Source organism: Carcharhinus amblyrhynchos, chromosome 33 (genome assembly GCF_965287045.1).
Source record: "Carcharhinus amblyrhynchos chromosome 33, sCarAmb.v2.hapA, whole genome shotgun sequence".
NCBI classification, from domain to species: domain Eukaryota; kingdom Metazoa; phylum Chordata; class Chondrichthyes; order Carcharhiniformes; family Carcharhinidae; genus Carcharhinus; species Carcharhinus amblyrhynchos.
The window spans coordinates 14,715,591-14,732,696 of NC_137356.1; the positions used below are offsets into that span (position 1 = coordinate 14,715,591).

Below are 17,106 nucleotides of genomic sequence, written 5' to 3' on the forward strand. Positions count from 1 at the left end.
AACAACTTGCTGAGCAAAAGAAGTTTTCCACATCTTGCCATTGCCTTTTTGCCAATGATTTTCAATCAGTGACCTCTGGCTATCAGCCATCTTATCAGTGAAACAGTTTAACATTAGAGGAACATAAGAAATTAGAGAAGGAACAGGTCATTAAGTCCTTAGGCCTCTTCTACCATACAATGAACTATGGCTGAACTTCTATATCAACCCCACTTTCCACCCAGTGCACAAATTCTGTGGAATTCTTGTGGAATGGGATTATGCATTCAATGGAATGGGAGCAAACACTCAAAAGTAAAATGTTGAAAGAGGTGACCAGAAAGACCTGGAGATTCAAGTGCAGAATTCTGTGAAGATGTAAGTACAGGTACACTACATCAAAGGTCAATAACATTTTCAGCAACTGATTATAGAAGGAGCATTAAAGTCATGTTCTGCAGAAATGAATTCTGTATGGAGTAGGATACTAGTCCATGCTGTCAACAAAAACGGAAATGCTAAATTCTCTTAATGTTCATCTGCTATCTTCGGCAGCACATGTACTAAAATTGGAACGACTCAGAGAAGATTAGCATGGCCCTTGTGCAAGGATGACGCGCAAATTCGTGAGGCATTTCATCTGCTGTGGTTTTTCAGAAATAAAATTAGACAAGCAGGAAGTGTACCTTTGAAAAAGCAGTTACTTTTCTCTAGTTGCTTGAAGACAAGAAGTTCATTCAGCTGAGAATGGAGCTGGAAAATGAATATGAAAATTTTGGTCAGTTTCATCTTGATCAATCAAGAGGGTACAGAAAAAAACAGGAAAACGTGAAATCAGGTACACATCAGTGATCTAATATTACTTTACAGGTTGTTCAGTCCTTGTTAATTTACTAAAATTCATGAACGTTCAGCTGAATTATTTTCTCGTTGGTTGCAAAAAGATTTTGTTAATACAAGGTACCGCATAGTAGGTTATTGCATAAGGTTAAATCTCACGGGATCCCAGGTGAAGTAGCCAAATGGATACAAAATTGGCTTGATGACAGAAGACAGAGGATGGTTGTTGAGGGTTGTTTTTCAAACTGGAGGCCTGTGACCAGCATGTGCCTCAAGGATTGGTGCTGGTTCACTGTTACTCATTATTTATATCAATGATTTGGGTGAGAATTCAGAAGGTATGGTTAGTAAATTTGCAGATGGCACCAAGGTTGGTGTATAGCGGACAACGAAGGAGGTTATTTAGGGATCTTCATCATTTGGGCTAGTAGGCTGACAAATGGCAGATGAAGTATAATCTTGATAAATGCGAGGTGATGCATTTTAGTAGATTGAACCAGAGCAGGACTTGCTCAGTTAATGATAGGGTGTTGGGAAGTATTATAGAACAAAGAGATCTAGGGGTACATGTTCATAGCTCCTCAAAAGTGGAGTCACAGGTCGACAGAGTGGTGAAGACAGCACTTGGCTTGCTCGTTTCATTGGTCAGAACATTGAATACAAGAGTTAGAACGTTCTTGTTGCAGTTGTACAAAATATTGATAAGGCCACACTTGGAATACTGTACATGGTTCTGGTGACCCTATATAGAAAGGATATTATTAAACGAGAAAAAGTGCAGAAGAGATTTACTAGGATGCTACCAGGATTTGATAGTTTGAGTTATAAGGAGAGGCTGGATAGATTGGAACTTTTTTCCTTGGAGCGTAAGAGGCTTGGGATGATCTTACAGAGATCAATGAAATAATAAGGGGCATAGATCAACTAGATAGTCAACATCTTTTCCCAAAGGTAGGGGAATCTCAAACTAGAGGACATAGATTTATGGTGAAAGGGGAGAGATACAAAAGGGTCCAGAGGGGCAATTTTTTCACACAGAGGGTGGTGAGTGTCTGACACAAGCTATCAGCAGTAGTAGTAGAGGCGGGTACAATTTTGTCTTTTAAAAAGTATTTAGACAGTTACATGAGTAAAATAGGTATAGAGGGATATGGGCCAAACAAGAGCAATTGGGACGAGCTTACTGATCAAAAAATGGGGTGGCATGGACACGTTGAGCCAAAGGCCTGTTTCCATGCTTAAACGTCTGACTCTATGGGTCCATTTTTCAAGCACGGAAAGTTGGAAAAGTCGCGAGTGAAGTGAGTAGCATGATCCGTGCCCACTTCCACAGGTTGTGCAGCCTATTAAGACAATTTAAATGCTTGCAAATGTGGACAGGCCCCATCCAGCTGCCCCTGAGATGCCCCAGTGTCAGGAAGGCAGGAGTCAGTAGGTGTAGCCACAGCCACCGTCTGAAAGGCACCCTAATGGGCTCGAGCCCTTCCTCCACCCTGGGAGTCCAGTGGGCCCCAGCTTACTCCATGGGATGGTGGTGCTTCTGCAGTGAGCTCCTGAGGCTCCAGCATCCCTTGGCTCTGCCAATCCTGGAGGACCACTTGCATCCTACCCTTGGTGGTCGACCCCTCTGCGATGGCCACTTGAGTCGGGGGTCACCTGTTACTGGCCACAGCAACAGCCCTATGAGCCTGGGCCATGCTCTGCAGCCCCTCAGCCATAACACTCTGCAACTGGGCCACACTCTCAAGGGCTGCAGCCATAGCCCGCTGTGTATCAGCGCTGTCCCGCTGGGTCTCCTGCAAGCTCTCGAGCCTCTCAGCCATGGCCGCAGAATCTCAAAAAGCCTGTTCAGTCTCTCAGCTTTGGCCTGCTGTGACTCGGCCATCACGTGGAACCTGCCACACATAGTGAGAATTGTCTGCCCCAGGCTTTCTACTGCAGATGCCACCCTTGCAGAGTTGGCCTGGGAACCACGCAAGACAGGCAATACCTGGTCCATCTGAAAGCTTTGGGACTCCTCCCAACAGCCTTATATTGAGTTCAGTGTGGCTGTCAGTCCTTCCTGCATTCCCTGGCTCTGTTGCTGCATCTCTAGCAGCTGAGGGAGAAGTGATCTCAGAGGCCCCATGTTCCAGAGGCATCGGACATTCCTTCCTCCACCCGGTGTGCATCACCACATGTCATGCTCACTAGAGAGTGACCCAGAAGCCTCACCACTGACTGGACTCACTGACGTGTCAGTATCTGGGATGGTGAACTGCAAGGTGGAAGCTGACACCAAAATGGTGCCATAATTCGAAGTCCCTTCACCCATACCCTCTGAAGACTCCTCCGAACTGTCTGAAAGAGGATGAGGAGTAGCCGCAGTAGGGGCCACACTGCCAGAAGGCCCTGGGCTGTCCTGATCTGCCCCTTTAACACAGGGCACCAGATTAAATGCAAGGGACGGAGAGAAATCGGTGATGCAAAAAACGTGATTCACATTCCTCCATTGAACATAGAACAAAGCACAAACAAGATTACATCACAGGAACAGGCCCTTCAGCCCTTGAAGCCCGTAATGACCAGGCTGTCCATCTGAATTGTAACGCCCTACCTTTCTGGGGACCATATGCCTCTATTCCCATCCCATTTATGTAGCTGTAAAGACACCCCTTAAAGGTCACTGTTGTATCTGCTTCTGTGACCTCCCATAGCAGCAGGCTGCAGGCATCCACCCCTCTCTCTGTGCAAATAAACATGCCTCATACATCTCCTTTAAATCTTGTCACTCACATCCAAAACCCATGCCCCCTAGAGGTTGCCTCAAAGTGAGTGGAGGAGTTACAGTTGCTGACATCTTGACAGCAGCTCGACCATGCTGTCGCTGACAGCGCACATCTCCCCTCCCCTTCAGAGCTCCAGCACCCGCTCCTCAAAGGGGGTGAGGACCCGGAGGTCTGGCTTACCACTCTCTGTCTTTTCCCTCTCATGGGTGTTATGGTCAGTGTTCTCCTGTGGAGACAAAAGGAGCTATGAAAGAAATCAAGTATCAAGTGTTGGCCCTTAGAGGGCAAACACAATGTGGCTCTTGACGGGGGATAGGATGAAGGTGCTTGGGGGTCAGGGGCTGGAAGCATGCAGGGTGTTGGGGATGGGAGGATCTGGAGGTGATTTGGGGGAAGATGCTAGATGGGGTTAAGCACTCACCCTTGTTGCCCAGATGAGGTCATTGACCTTCTTACGGCATTGCTTTCCTGTTCTGGTGACCAGTGCCCTGGCACTAACTGAGGTGGCAACTGCCTCCCTGGCTGCCGTGCTATCAGAACCCCTGGGTCTGCGTTCTCTTGGGAGTAAGAAAATGCCCTGCCTCGCCTCTGGTGCATCCAGCAGCCTCCCCAGGTCGCCCCCTGTAAATCGAGGGATGGCTGTGTGTCCATTTTGTTCCTGCGCTGCCTGCCTGTCCATCCTTGGAGTTTTTATGGAGCTGCTCCTCATTTGGGTCGATCAGCTACAGGCAGGTTGGCAGAGCATTCCAACAAGTTACATGTAGTTTGCTTGTTAGCATTGAGAAGAAGGCAAGTGAGCACTTGTAGGTGTGCTGATGGGGAGGTGGGGTGGTAGATCAGAGCCTCAATGATTGGGGACAAAGGAGACAGAGGGATGTGTCATGCAGCCATCAGAGTCCGGAGGAGATTGGGGGCTTTATGCAAGAGGGTCCAGGTTGTGGGGGTGGGGTGGGTGGGGAGGGGGGGAATCATTCTGCCTAAGATCAGTGGGGGAGAGGGGATATCTCTGTCTTAGATCAGTGGGAAGGGAGGGGAGGATCTGCTGTCACTCTGCCTGAGATCAGTAGGGGGAACTGGGGTATGTTGCCACTCTGCCTGAGATCAGTGGGTGGGCGTGGTAGCCATGATCAGTCTGGGTGGCAGAGGGGGTGGGAGGATAAGGGGTTCAGTAATGTTATGAGGATGGGGCAATGTCTGTGGGGGCCGGGGGAGGCATTATTTGGCCAGGGGGAGGTATTATCTGGCCAGGGAGGGACGTGGCAGGGGAGCAGCTTTTTCTCTGCGTATGCGCAGTTGGGGGCACCGATCAGAGCTGCAGGATTTCGGGTGCATTAAGCCCTGCCCACAGGCTTCTGCAGTGCGATTCGGAATCGCTGGTACTTTTTCAGGCAGAATGTGTAAGGGGGCGCCTGAAAACAGGTTTCCAAGTCGGATCTAGATCACTCCCACTTTCAAGTCCGCCTAGCACTTCGAATGAAAATGGTAAAAGAGGACCCTCTGACTCTAATGGATTTTGGAGCTGAAATTTTGAATTAATGTAATAGGGATGTAAACCCCCACTGTGACCATCCCTTTAACTGGAATAAAACAGTGGGGTCAGAAAACAAACTGACCATTGATTTGGTAGTGTTATTGACTCAGAGTGATATCTGTGAGGAAGCTTTCAAAATAAAATGAGGGATGATGAAATGTTGAAGAATTGATAGGACTGAGTTGTGCAATAGACAATAGTGACTATTCCTTGTATGATGCAGATTACATGAGTAAATTATATTTTGGATGTCCTTTTAGTAACTGTCCATAACTTTCCACATTTTGCTTTCCTGTCCAGTTTGGATCTTGAAGCTGCTGCTAATGAATGTTCTTTTAACCAAGAAATATGTTCAACTGTGCAGTTTAAAAAGTCCACTGTTGGTAACAACATTCGGCTTCTCTTCTCCAGATACAAATGTGGGATGATTTGGAGTCTTTTAAAGAAGACTGGTCCCTCTAATCTATTCAATGATAACCCTCTTACTCTTTATAGAACACACTGTCCGAGCGGCAGATCCTGTCTGGGGAAAATGTTCACCTCTGGTCATCTACATTCTCCTGGGTCTCTCCATCCTGCTGTCTGTGGTGATTCTAGGAACTGCACTTATACTGTGTAAGTTTGTGATTTTTTTTAAACTATCGAAAGTATTTCTCCAGGGTTGCTGGCTGCAGGTGGGTTTCCTGATGGCCCATTGATTTGGGCAGTCAGGCCAAAGCAAGCTTCTTGTCGAGCATCACATCCGCTGTGAGTCTCCCGGCCCGCTGTGCTGGCTTCAATCAGGTTCTTGCCCAGAGCAGGCAGGAACCTGATGAATATTTATTGTAATTCATTTGAATGTCATTAATAGGTTTGAGTACAGTTGCTCCATCCTCCCGTCACACTTCAGTTGATCAAAGAACCAATCCAAGTAATTGATACAACATTACTGATCTATCAACCAAAGTCATGGATAGTACAGAATCAACTGAAGTGCCTGCCCAATTGGAAATTCAGAATTGTCCACTATAAAAGGACTGAAATTGAAAAATAACCCTTCGAAGGCTATAGCCAAACAGACTGATTTATGGGTGGTTCCAGCGCTAAAACACAAGATCTAGCAGTTGACAGTTTGTAACAGCATATTCAAAACCTGGAAGCAAAAAAGTCGTTTTGACTTTGCTAAATTGAAATCAGAATGTTCCACATTTGAGTTCAGTGAATGAGTTTGATAATGGAATTATGCCAACAGTTAAAGAAAAAGATAGTTGGGCCGTGGAGTTAAAGAAAACATTTTTTGTTGACTTGAATAAGAAGAAAAGAAAACGCCAGGATTGAGTTATGGTAACATTATGATGCACTTACTTGTCTTGCTATGTTTTGCTTAAATCTTATTCATGATACAATATTGTCATACTGTTGTGAAATGGAAAGTTTATTTGTCTGATATGGAACAAGTTATTTTGTTAGATATTTATGGTAAGTTTGCATGTGGTATATATAAGGCCATTGTTAAGAAACCTTCACTGTTGTGAAGCTTTCTTTCCTTTGAAGGGACGGGAGGGTAGAGTTTCGAGTTTAGGTTTAATTTGCATTTCTTTTCTCTCTGCCCCCCCTCTCTCTCTCTCTGCCCCCCCTCTCTCTCTCTCTCTCTCTCTGCGCCCCCCCCCCCCGTCTCTCTCTCTCTCTCTGTGCACCCCCCCCCCTCTCTCTCTCTCTGCCCCCCCCCCCTCTCTCTCTTCTGCCCTCCTTTCTCTCTGCCCCCCTCTCTCTTGGGCAAAACCTAAATTTTGGTTTCACTTTAAAGAGCTGTCATTAAGTCTGTCGGAAACCTGCATGTAAATGAAGTTTTATTATCCCCGAAGTGGAAAGTTGTGGTTCAGAGAAAAAAAGAGCTTTTGCCTTGCAACAGGGAACCACTGGGACAGGGAAACAGAAAACAGTGGAAGCAGGTGCCAGGAGAATTGGACACAGGAGTGACCTCTGTGTGGGTCCTTGTGGCTCGGTAAGTTAATGAAAAGGGTCCTGAGAGATAGGATTTATGACCATTTGGAAAGATGCAGTTTAATCCGGGCTAGTCAGCACGGTTTCGTGAGAGGTAAGTCTTGCCTCACAAATTTGATTGAATTCTTTGAGGAGGTAACTAAGTGTGTAGATGAAGGTAGAGCAGTTGATGTCGTATACATGGATTTTAATAAGGCTTTTGATAAAGTTCCCCATGTTAGGCTCATGAAGAAGATAAGGAGGTGTGGGATAGAAAGAAATTTGGCCGAATGGATAAGCAACTGGCAGTCTCATAGAAGACAGAGGGTGGTGGTGGAAGAAAAATTTTCAGATGGGAGGCCAGTTACCGGCGGTGTACCACAGGGATCAGTGCTGGCTTCTCTGCTATTTGTGATTTTTATCAATGATTTGGAAGAGGAGGCTGAAGGGTGGGTTAGTAAATTTGCTGATGACACCAAGATTGGTGGAATAGTGGATGAGGTGGAGGGCTCTTGCAGGCTGCAAAGAGACATTGATAAGATGCAGAGCCGGGCCAAAAAGTGGCAGATGGAGTTTAACCCTGATAAGTGTGAGGTGATTTATTTTGGTAGGACAAACTTGAATGCGGATTACAGGGTCAATGACAGGGTTCTGAGGAATGTGGAGGAACAGAGAGATCTTGGGGTTCATATCCACAGATCTCTGAAGATTGCCACTCAAGTGGATAGAGCCGTGAAGAAGGCTTAGTGTTAGCGTTTATTAACAGGGGGTTTGAGTTTAAGAGCTGTGGGGTTATGCTGCAACTATACCAGACCTTGGTAAGACCACATTTGGAATATTGTGTTCAGTTCTGGTCACGTCAATATAAGAAGGATGTGGAAGCATTGGAGAGAGTGCAGAGGAGATTTACCAGGATGCTGTCTGGTTTGGAAGGTAGGTCTTCTGAGGAAAGGTTGTCTAATGGGAGGCAGGTTGTCTAATAGGAGGCAGAGAGTTGGCATCAATGGGTGCTATTCTGATTGGCGGTTGGTAACTAGTGGAGTGCCGCAGGGATCGGTGCTGGGGCCTCAGCTATTTACCATTTATATAAATGATCTGGAGGAGGGGGCTGAGTGTAGGGTGTCGAAATTTACTGATGACACAAAGATGAGTGGAAAAGCAAATTGTGCGGAGGGTGTGGAAAGTCTGCAGAGGGATCTAGATAAGCTGAGCGAGTGGGCGAGGACCTGGCAGATGGAGTACAGTGCTAGCAAGTGTGAGGTTATCCATTTTGGCAGGAATAATAGTAGGAGGGATTACTATTTAAAGGGCGAAAAGCTGCAGCATGCTACGGTGCAGAGGGACCTGGGGATCCTTGTGCATGAGTCGCAAAAACCCAGTCTGCAGGTGCAGCAGGTGATCAAGAAGGCGAATGGGATGCTGGCCTTTATAGCGAGGGGAATAGAATATAAAAGCAGGGAGGTCTTGCTGCAACTGTACAGGGCACTGGTGAGGCCACAGCTGGAGTACTGTGTGCAGTTTTGGTTGCTGCACTTGCGCAAGGATATTTTGGCCTTGGAGGGAGTGCAGAGGAGGTTCACTAGGCTGATATCGGAGATGAGGGGGTTGGACTATGAAGAGAGACTGAATAGACTGGGTCTGTACTCGTTGGAGTTTAGAAGGATGAAGGGGGATCTTATAGAGATGTACAAGATAATGAAGGGGATGGATAGGGTAGAGGGAGAGAGATTCTTCCCGCTCAGAAAGGACAGCAGGACTAGAGGGCACAGCCTCAAGATAAAGGGGGGGAGCAGTTTAGAACGGAGTTGAGGAGGAACTTCTTCACTCAAAGGGTGGTGAATCTCTGGAATTCTCTGCCCATTGAAGTGGTGGAGGCTACCTCGCTAAATATATTTAAGACACGGGTAGATAGGTTTTTGATAGATAGGGGAATTAAGGGTTATGGGGAGAAAGTGGGAAAGTGGAACTGAGCCACTTCAGATCAGCCATGATCTTATTGAATGGCGGGGCAGGCTCGAAGGGCTAGATGGCCTACTCCTGCTCCAACTTCTTATGTTCTTATGTTCTTAGGTTGAGGGAGCTGAGGCTTTTCTCTTTAGAGTGGAGGAGGATGAGAGGTGACTTAATAGAGGTTTATAAGATAATGAGGGGGATAGATAGCGTGGACATGCAGAGACTATTTCTTCAGGTGGATGTAGCTGTTACTAGGGGACATAACTATAAGGTTCATGGTGGGAGATATAGGAGGGATGTCTGAGGTAGATTCTTCACTTAGAGAGTGGTTGGGGTGTGGAATGCACTGCCTGCTGTGATAGTGGAGTGGGACACTTTAGGGACTTTCAAGCGGTTATTAGATAGGCACATGGAGCGCACCAGAATGATAAGGAGTGGAATAGCTTGATCTTGGGATTGGACATAGCTCGGCTCAACATTGAGGGCCGAAGAGCCTGTACTGTGTTGCACTGTTCTATGTTTCTATGTTTTTTTCTATGTTTAAATGGGTTGAGTGGGAACAGTGACTATTCTTGCAGCACCACCATTGCGATCTGTTTTCGGTTAGAGTATTGCCAAGATGCCTGCCAAGGTATCACGCTTACCAGGAGTCAAAATCTTCTTTGGTCATGAATGTTCATTACATAGCATGAAAAATGACTAAATTGGTTCCACCACCAGGAGTGAGAACGGTAGAAAACAGGCTTTCCAAAAGCACAGGAGTTCTGCTCAACAAAAGGTACATGTAAAGAGTTAAGCTAACACCGTTAGCACACATCCCATCCTTTGTCACTTTCCCAAGAAAGTTTGGAATTGTTCCTACTTAGCTGGGAATTTGAAGTTTTTTAACACAAACATTTTCCTCATTTACAATATCTGATGCTGAACGAATGCATTTGAGGCATTTTTCGAGCAGTGTTTCAAATTAAGTCAGTTCCCAGAGTCTGCCTCATGGCCAATGCACACCAGTAGAAAACCACTGGCCCTGACCACCTGGCCCATGACTGCTTGATCTCAGCGTCTGGTAGATGTTTGTTACATATTATCCATTCTGTTAACGCTTTATGCAGTGATATCTTTGATCTTGTTCTACCATCCAGTGAGGTTATGGAAGATACGAATTCTAATCCAGACACCTCAGCACCCCTGGATAGCAAAACTCTATTAATCTCAAACATAAAATTATTATTAAGAAGATTGAGCTCATAGCAAGTACTTCTTTTTACCCAAAATGGATAACTCATACTTAAGCTCATTTAACATGATTTGCCCATCCATTTAATGTTCCAAAAATACATTATTAAATTATGCTCCCACCTACTTACTGTGCCAACAATGTGTGTATGATCAGAAAATTTGAACATATAGCCATCCATTTAATTCATGAATAAATATATTGAATAATTGAGGTACCAGCATAGTTCTTTCTGTAAAACCCTTACGCATTTGCCTGGGTTTTGCAGACACAAATAGTGACTGTGCATGGGTGGAGGACATTCTTTGATTTTATTCTTAGTACTGGGGATTGGAGATGTCCCAATCTTGGGAAAGTCCACATTGTTGATGGAGTAGGTTCTGAGACATTTATCCAGCAGTTTTTTTCCTAAGTTTTGAGAAGTATGGTGAGAAAAGCTTGCTGTGAAGCCAGTGTACTGCACAATGCTTTTCTCACCAGAATCAGCACTTTGAAAAAAGACGGATAATTCCACCCTTTATCCTAACTTTCTACTCAACCAACTCTTAAAAGGCCAATATTTCCTGATCTTTAATTTTAGCTACAAGCCTTTTATGTGGAACCCTATTGAATGCATTCTGTAATTCCACAGAAATCATCTCCATTGATATTCCCATTTCTTGTTCAAACAATTCAATGCTGGCAGTCTATTATCAATTCACATTTTTGTAATTATTCAGTCACTCTGCTCTCAATTATGTTCCAATAACCAAGAAATTCAATGGGAATTCCAGAAGCAACATCTGTAATCAGTCTGGTTATAATGTGGAACTTGATGCGACAGGGACTAGCTGATGCAATTAGTATAGGTGCCTTTGAGGAAAGGTGGGTCAAACAAATGAGGGAAAGGGTATGAAAGGTTACGATGGGTATGAAAGGGGAGCAATGGGAGGAGGTTCGAGTGGAGCACAGATGCCAAATTGACCGTTTGGGCTGAATGGCCAGGTTCTGTTCTGGGTACTGATCAATAACAGATGTTAGATTGTCAGCTTTATAATTTCCTGATTTCCCTTCTTACCTCTCATCTCACACTTCTTTGTATTACATTGCCTCTGCTATCTTCCTATGGATTTCACCAATCTGCCTATGTTGATATGATATGTTATGCCTCAGTTGCAAAACACTAATTTTTAGTCTTTGGTCATTGTGGGATTGGGCCCTGCTGAATTCCAACTCTGAGAACCCAGGAACAAAAATGGACCATCAGCCAGCTCTGGTTCCTTGGATAAAATGTCTAAACTTTCTCTAATATTTATGCAATGTCTGTGGAAGATATGGTTCACAACAATCTTGGCAAGGGTGGGATGAGATGGGGAAATTGAGTACAAGGTGGGCATGTCAAGGTTAGCTTCACAAAGAGGTTTCTCTCCAAGAGGAACAATTGAAGCAAATCCAGCCTGCTAAGACGTGAGGGTAAAATTCTTATTTCCATTATAGATTCTAAGCTGTTCAGTGAAATGAAGACATCAGGTGCGGATTTCAAAATGGAACTTTCCCAGGTGAAGAAAAATGGTGAGTGTGAAATATCAATCTGACCAGTCTTTGGCCTTGATGGAGTCATGGAGATTCAGTGAAGGGATAAAAATGGCAGATTCGACTGGAACCTGAAAGTCCCCCTTTCAGCACGATGTTCCTAATATTGACAGTTGTGGGAAAGGAGGCAGGATGTAAATTGCATTCACGGCAACTACGAATCAGCCAGGTCATTTAAAAAGACAGTGCGGTGCAGAAAGTTGGATTCTTATCCTCAAAGCTTCTAGAACTCAGAGTGTGTGTCATGTGACTTGGTGCTGATTTGACTTGATTATTGTCACATGTAGTAACATACATTGAAAAGTATTGTTTCTTACACGTTAGCTGGAGATGTGAATAGATCTGAAGAACAGCACTAAATGATTTAAAGTTTTATATAGAGCTGTGTGAAACAGCAGCAACAAAACTGAACTTCCTTCTGCGAGAGGTTGGTCTTTGCCCTCAGGAAAGAGGGGTGGGCTGACTGTAGAAGGCAAAGATTCTGGATGCTGCTTATCATTTCTTGCTGTGAGAACAATGCTGACTGCTAGTCTCACTGCGTTTGGAATATTTCAGTCAGGAAGGAAGGAAGTCGTGGAAATGGGCCCAGAACCTTCACAACAAGCCAGCGTCAGCTACATATAGCTAGAGTTAATGCACCCAGACATGAGATGGCAGAGCCTCTGAGATTGACCAACAAGAAATAGAAGGGTGAGATAGAGGGCATAGGGAAATAGTGGTATTGTCACTGAGCTAATAATCCACAGACCCAGGGTAATGCTCTGGGGATCTGGGTTCAAAACCCACCATATCAGATGGTGAAATTTGAATCCAGTAAAAATCTGGGACTGAAGTCTCCTGATGACCATGAAACCATTGTAAATTGTCATAAAACCCATCTGTTTCAGGTGGGTTTTATGCCTTCCTTACTCCAAGTTTGGTCCACAATGGGGTCCATGTCAGTGGCTGGCTTTCCCTGGGAGCATCAGAGGAAGTGCACAGATGTAAAAAGTTTAAAGTTTATTTATTAGAAAAGTAGGCCTACATTAACACTGCAATGAAGTTATTGTGAAAATCCCCCAGTTGCCATACTCTGGCGCTTATTGAATACACTGTGGGAGAATTTAACATGGCCAATGCACCTAACCAACACTTTCAGACTGTGGGAGAAAATCGGAACATACAGAGGAAACCCATGCAGACACAGGAAGATCGTGCAAACTCCACACACACAGTGACCCAAGCCAGGAATCAAACCCAGATCCCTGGTGCTGTAAGGCAGCAGCGCTAACCACTGTGCCACTCACCATGTAATTTCATGCAAAGTGTGAAATATCCTCTCCAACCCAGATGTTCAGAGATTGGAGGCACTTCAATTTCCGTGGTCATAGAAAGGCCCCTTACCCCCACAATAGAATGATGTTTGCAAAGCTCCCCTCGTCACCTTCCTCTGACCAGGCTCATAAAATAATGAGGGACATAGATAAGGTAGATAATCAATATTTTTTCCCAATGATAGGGGAGTCTAAAACTTGAGGACATAGGTTTATGGTGAGAGGGGAAAGATACAAAAGCGCCCAGAGGGGCAATTTTATCACACAGAGGATGGTAATTGTCTGGAATGAACTACCAGAGGTAGTAGTAGAGGCGGGTACAATTTTGTCTTTTAAAAAGCATTTACATAGTTACATGGGTAAGATGGTATAGAGGGATATGGGCCAAATGCGGGCAATTGGGATTAGCTTAGGGGTTTAAAAAAAAATGGCGGCATGAACAAGTTGGGCTGAAGGGCCTTTTCTATGCTGTAAACCTCTATGACTTTATAACCATCTCTAATCCCTCAGCAAAGAGGGGCAGCTTCCCCCAACCACTATAGGAATGGTCACCCCATCAACACCATACAAATATGAGGATGACCCACCACCCCCTCCCCTCAGGTTTCCCCTTTTTGAAATGCCAATGTTTTGCTGCCTCTGGTACTGACACCCTGGCCTGGTGTGGTGAACCCAAGGGGGGTCCAGGAGGTAGATCCAGTGCTCATGCACCCCTCTACTGCTGCCAGCCTGCAGAGGGAGGGTCTCCCAGGGGTCTTGGGTTTTTAATGGATTCAGACAGGGGGCAAAAGTTTGATACCTGCACTCTCCCTCAGAATGGGGTGTCCTGGCTGGACTGCCGCTTCTAGCCCTAGAAAACCTAAAGGTCACTGTTGGAATGGTGATTTCATGTATTTTTCTGATCAAAGTTTTCTTTCTGGTCTGTGGGCTGTGAAAACTTTGAACTGGGCTGGTCAGCTTAATCTCCATAGCCCCTGGACACTTAGCAGACTTCCAAATCGCAACAGGATTCCATACAGCATAAGAGATTGACCTTTCTCTCTCTAAGAAGCTGCAGGTGTGGGAAGACCCATTTCAAGTCCTGACTGACAGAAGTCAATCACTTCCACTGGTGTGGGTGGGGTGTGGGGGATTCCCTTCTCCACAGCTGCTCATTCAGCCCCATTCTTTTAACACAGTATTTGTTTCAAGTTTCGGAGCCTTCACAGAAAACTCACAGCCTTTGAAATCCCTTCGAACCCAAAGCCTTCTTTCCATTCGATGTCAGTGCAGTCCTTTTAACCCACATTTGACTGGCAACTTAATTACACTAAGTGTCTGTGGGAGTTTGCGCATTCTCCCCGTGCTTGCGTGGGTTTTCTCCGGGTGCTCCGGTTTCCTCCCACACCCCAAAGATGTGCTTTTCGGCTGATTGGTGTAACAAGTTGTCCCTAAATTAGTCTCCCCTCAACGTGGTTTCCAATATGGAATGCCATAAGCATAGACAAGGGTCATGGGTGGAGAGGGGACTCACAATGTTGAAATGGTGGCGTGGGCTCGTTGGGCCGAAGGGCCTGTTTCCCGTGCTGTGTTGTTCTTTGGTCTTTGTACTACCCAGGACCCTGTTTTGACAAAGGCTAACCCTTCCCCTCCTTCCCCATTACAATACAGCCACCCCATGGTTGGTTATCTTCTGATGATGTTTGTTGGTCCGTCAGTAGAGTTGACCCAGCTCTACCAGGTTCCTTGATGGTCTGCAGGAGCAGTAACGTACCTCAATCTCCATTGACCATTTTCTTGCTGCTGGCTTGGTCATCTCATCTCCAACTTTGGCAACATTTCAAACTTGTCGTTCTGATTTGCAGCTTAAGTGCTCATTTTTGTGAAAGACACAAAATCGTCTTTTCCCTGCTGATGACCTGTTTCAGAAAGGCCAAATTTTCACAGCTGTTGCCATGGATTTACACATTAATTGAGCCCATTTCCCCCTAATGCCTGGTTTTCTAAGGTCATCGGGTGCTAATCCATTCTTGTATTGTGTTGCACGACATACATATTTAATGCACCTTCAGTTCTCCACTGGTAACGTGAGAATCTTTAGAAATTGTGCAAAGTCTCACTAAAGGAGTCAACTGATTGTTGCTGTTCTGTTTGGGCCGAATAGGGAAGGAAAGCTGCTATCTTTATTTGGTTCAGCCTGTGTGTGACTCCAGATCCACAGCAGTGTGGCTGACTCTAAAATAGCCTGACAAACCACTCAGTTCAAAGGCAAATGTGGATAGGCAATATATCCTGGCTCAGACAGTGATGCCCATGCCCCGTGAATGAATAGGAAAAAAAGTAATGTTTGTCTTGAAATTCCTCCCACTTTTCCTCATCTAAATCAATCATGACCCTCTATTCGGAAGGACAGGAAACTAAGAAAAGGTGGTTGGGAGTTTGGTTAATTAAGCATGGGGCAATAATAAAGTTGTGATTGATGACCTTAGTTAGGCAGATCAAGATGTATAATCAATTTTGGTAGAGGTATGAAATAGCAATGGTAAGTAGTCATTTGTGGGAGTAATTTTTAGGCACTCTCACTGTAGCTACACTGTATCAGAGTGTACAGGAAGAAATAATGGGGCTTGTAAGAAAGTTATAGCAATAATCATGAATGATTTTAATCTGCATATAAATAGGAATAGTGAGATTAGAATGTGTAGCCTAGAAGATAAGTTCTCCTTAAGTATTTGTGACAATTTAAGTACATTATAGAGCCAGGGAGCAGGCAATTCTAGACCTGCAAATTTGCAATGAGACAGGTTTAATTACTAACCTTATGGTAAAGGGGCCTCTCACAAACAGTAACCATAATACAGTAGAAATTCACATTCAGTATGAGTGGGAAATGCATGTCTAAAACTGATGCCGAAAGACAATAACCGGTTGATTTGAAACAAATTCATCTTTGCTAATATTTGGGAGTTAATTCTTTACTTCTATTTCAGTTTCAGAGCTGTTTAGTGAAATGAAGACAGCAGATGATGATTTCAAAATGGAATTTATCGAGTTGAAGCGTAAATGTATGAACTCCATATTTCTAATTCAGAGATATCTTTAAATTTTCAGAGGGTCTGATCATTCTCTCGCCACTTCCCTGAGATGTTGCAATCTTTTTGAGTTGGGAAAGTTTGAACTCTTTAGCAGACGATTCAACAAAGGAGGATAATGCTGTTTGGGTGAAAGATGCTGGAATATCAATTATGTATATCAATTTGTAGCTGGAGTTAAAATCTAGGGCCAATCTTATGACCTCATCCCATCTGTTGATCGGCACAGCAAGACGGTTCGATTGCGTAGAAAACTAGAAATTTGGTCAGTGCACCGTTTTGCGACACATACAATGTAACTGGCATTGTTCGGCTGGCAGAATTGCCTCAAGTCCAAAGAAAGGGCGCAAAGCAGATTTGCATATCAATGTCATGATTAGCATGACATTAGCACATTCAGCACAGCCGTTTAAGGCCTCACCCACACCTGCCACCATGCTGGCAAGAACCACTCATAGTCCCCACCATAGAGGACCAGACGTGATGACCACCCTGGAGGGACCGGAGGCCATTGAAGCATACCTCCTCCCCTCTCCCTACTGGCGAAATTCACATCTGGGCTCTTTATTGTCTCCAAGAATCAGACAGAATTTATCGCAATTCCCTCCCATTTTCACGTTCATTTGATACTTGGTAAGATTGCTTACCCCCTTAGCTTTTTTTGGTAAGATTGTACCCTTAGTATCCAAAAAGCACTGGTGTTTTAAGATTTGTTTTTCTAGTCCATCCCTGGAGGGATAATTATACCTCAGGTAGATCAGGTTCATCCGGGACACATTAAATTGTGTTTTGAGTTTCCTGAATTCCCTAGAATAGATCATTAATCTCCCAGGCCCTGTTTCTTAACTTTTGAAACACTGCTGCAGGGTGGCAAGTGGGGATC

At 44.7% G+C, this 17,106-nt stretch overlaps 1 protein-coding gene and 1 non-coding gene across 2 annotated transcripts in view; both read left to right on the plus strand.

The window, feature by feature from the left end:
- The first annotated feature begins 518 nt into the window (after positions 1–518).
- Positions 519–625, plus strand: LOC145361142 (U6 spliceosomal RNA). Its single transcript, XR_013889805.1, has one exon. It is a non-coding gene; the product is annotated as a U6 spliceosomal RNA (small nuclear RNA).
- A 101-nt stretch (positions 626–726) lies between these two features.
- Positions 727–17,106, plus strand: part of LOC145360907 (hepatic lectin-like) — a 56,151-nt gene continuing 39,771 nt past the window's right edge. The window contains exons 1-2 of the mRNA XM_080216410.1: positions 727–817; positions 5,614–5,733. Coding sequence (XP_080072536.1) covers positions 727–817; positions 5,614–5,733 — 211 coding nt within the window. The remainder of the gene's footprint in view (positions 818–5,613; positions 5,734–17,106) is intronic.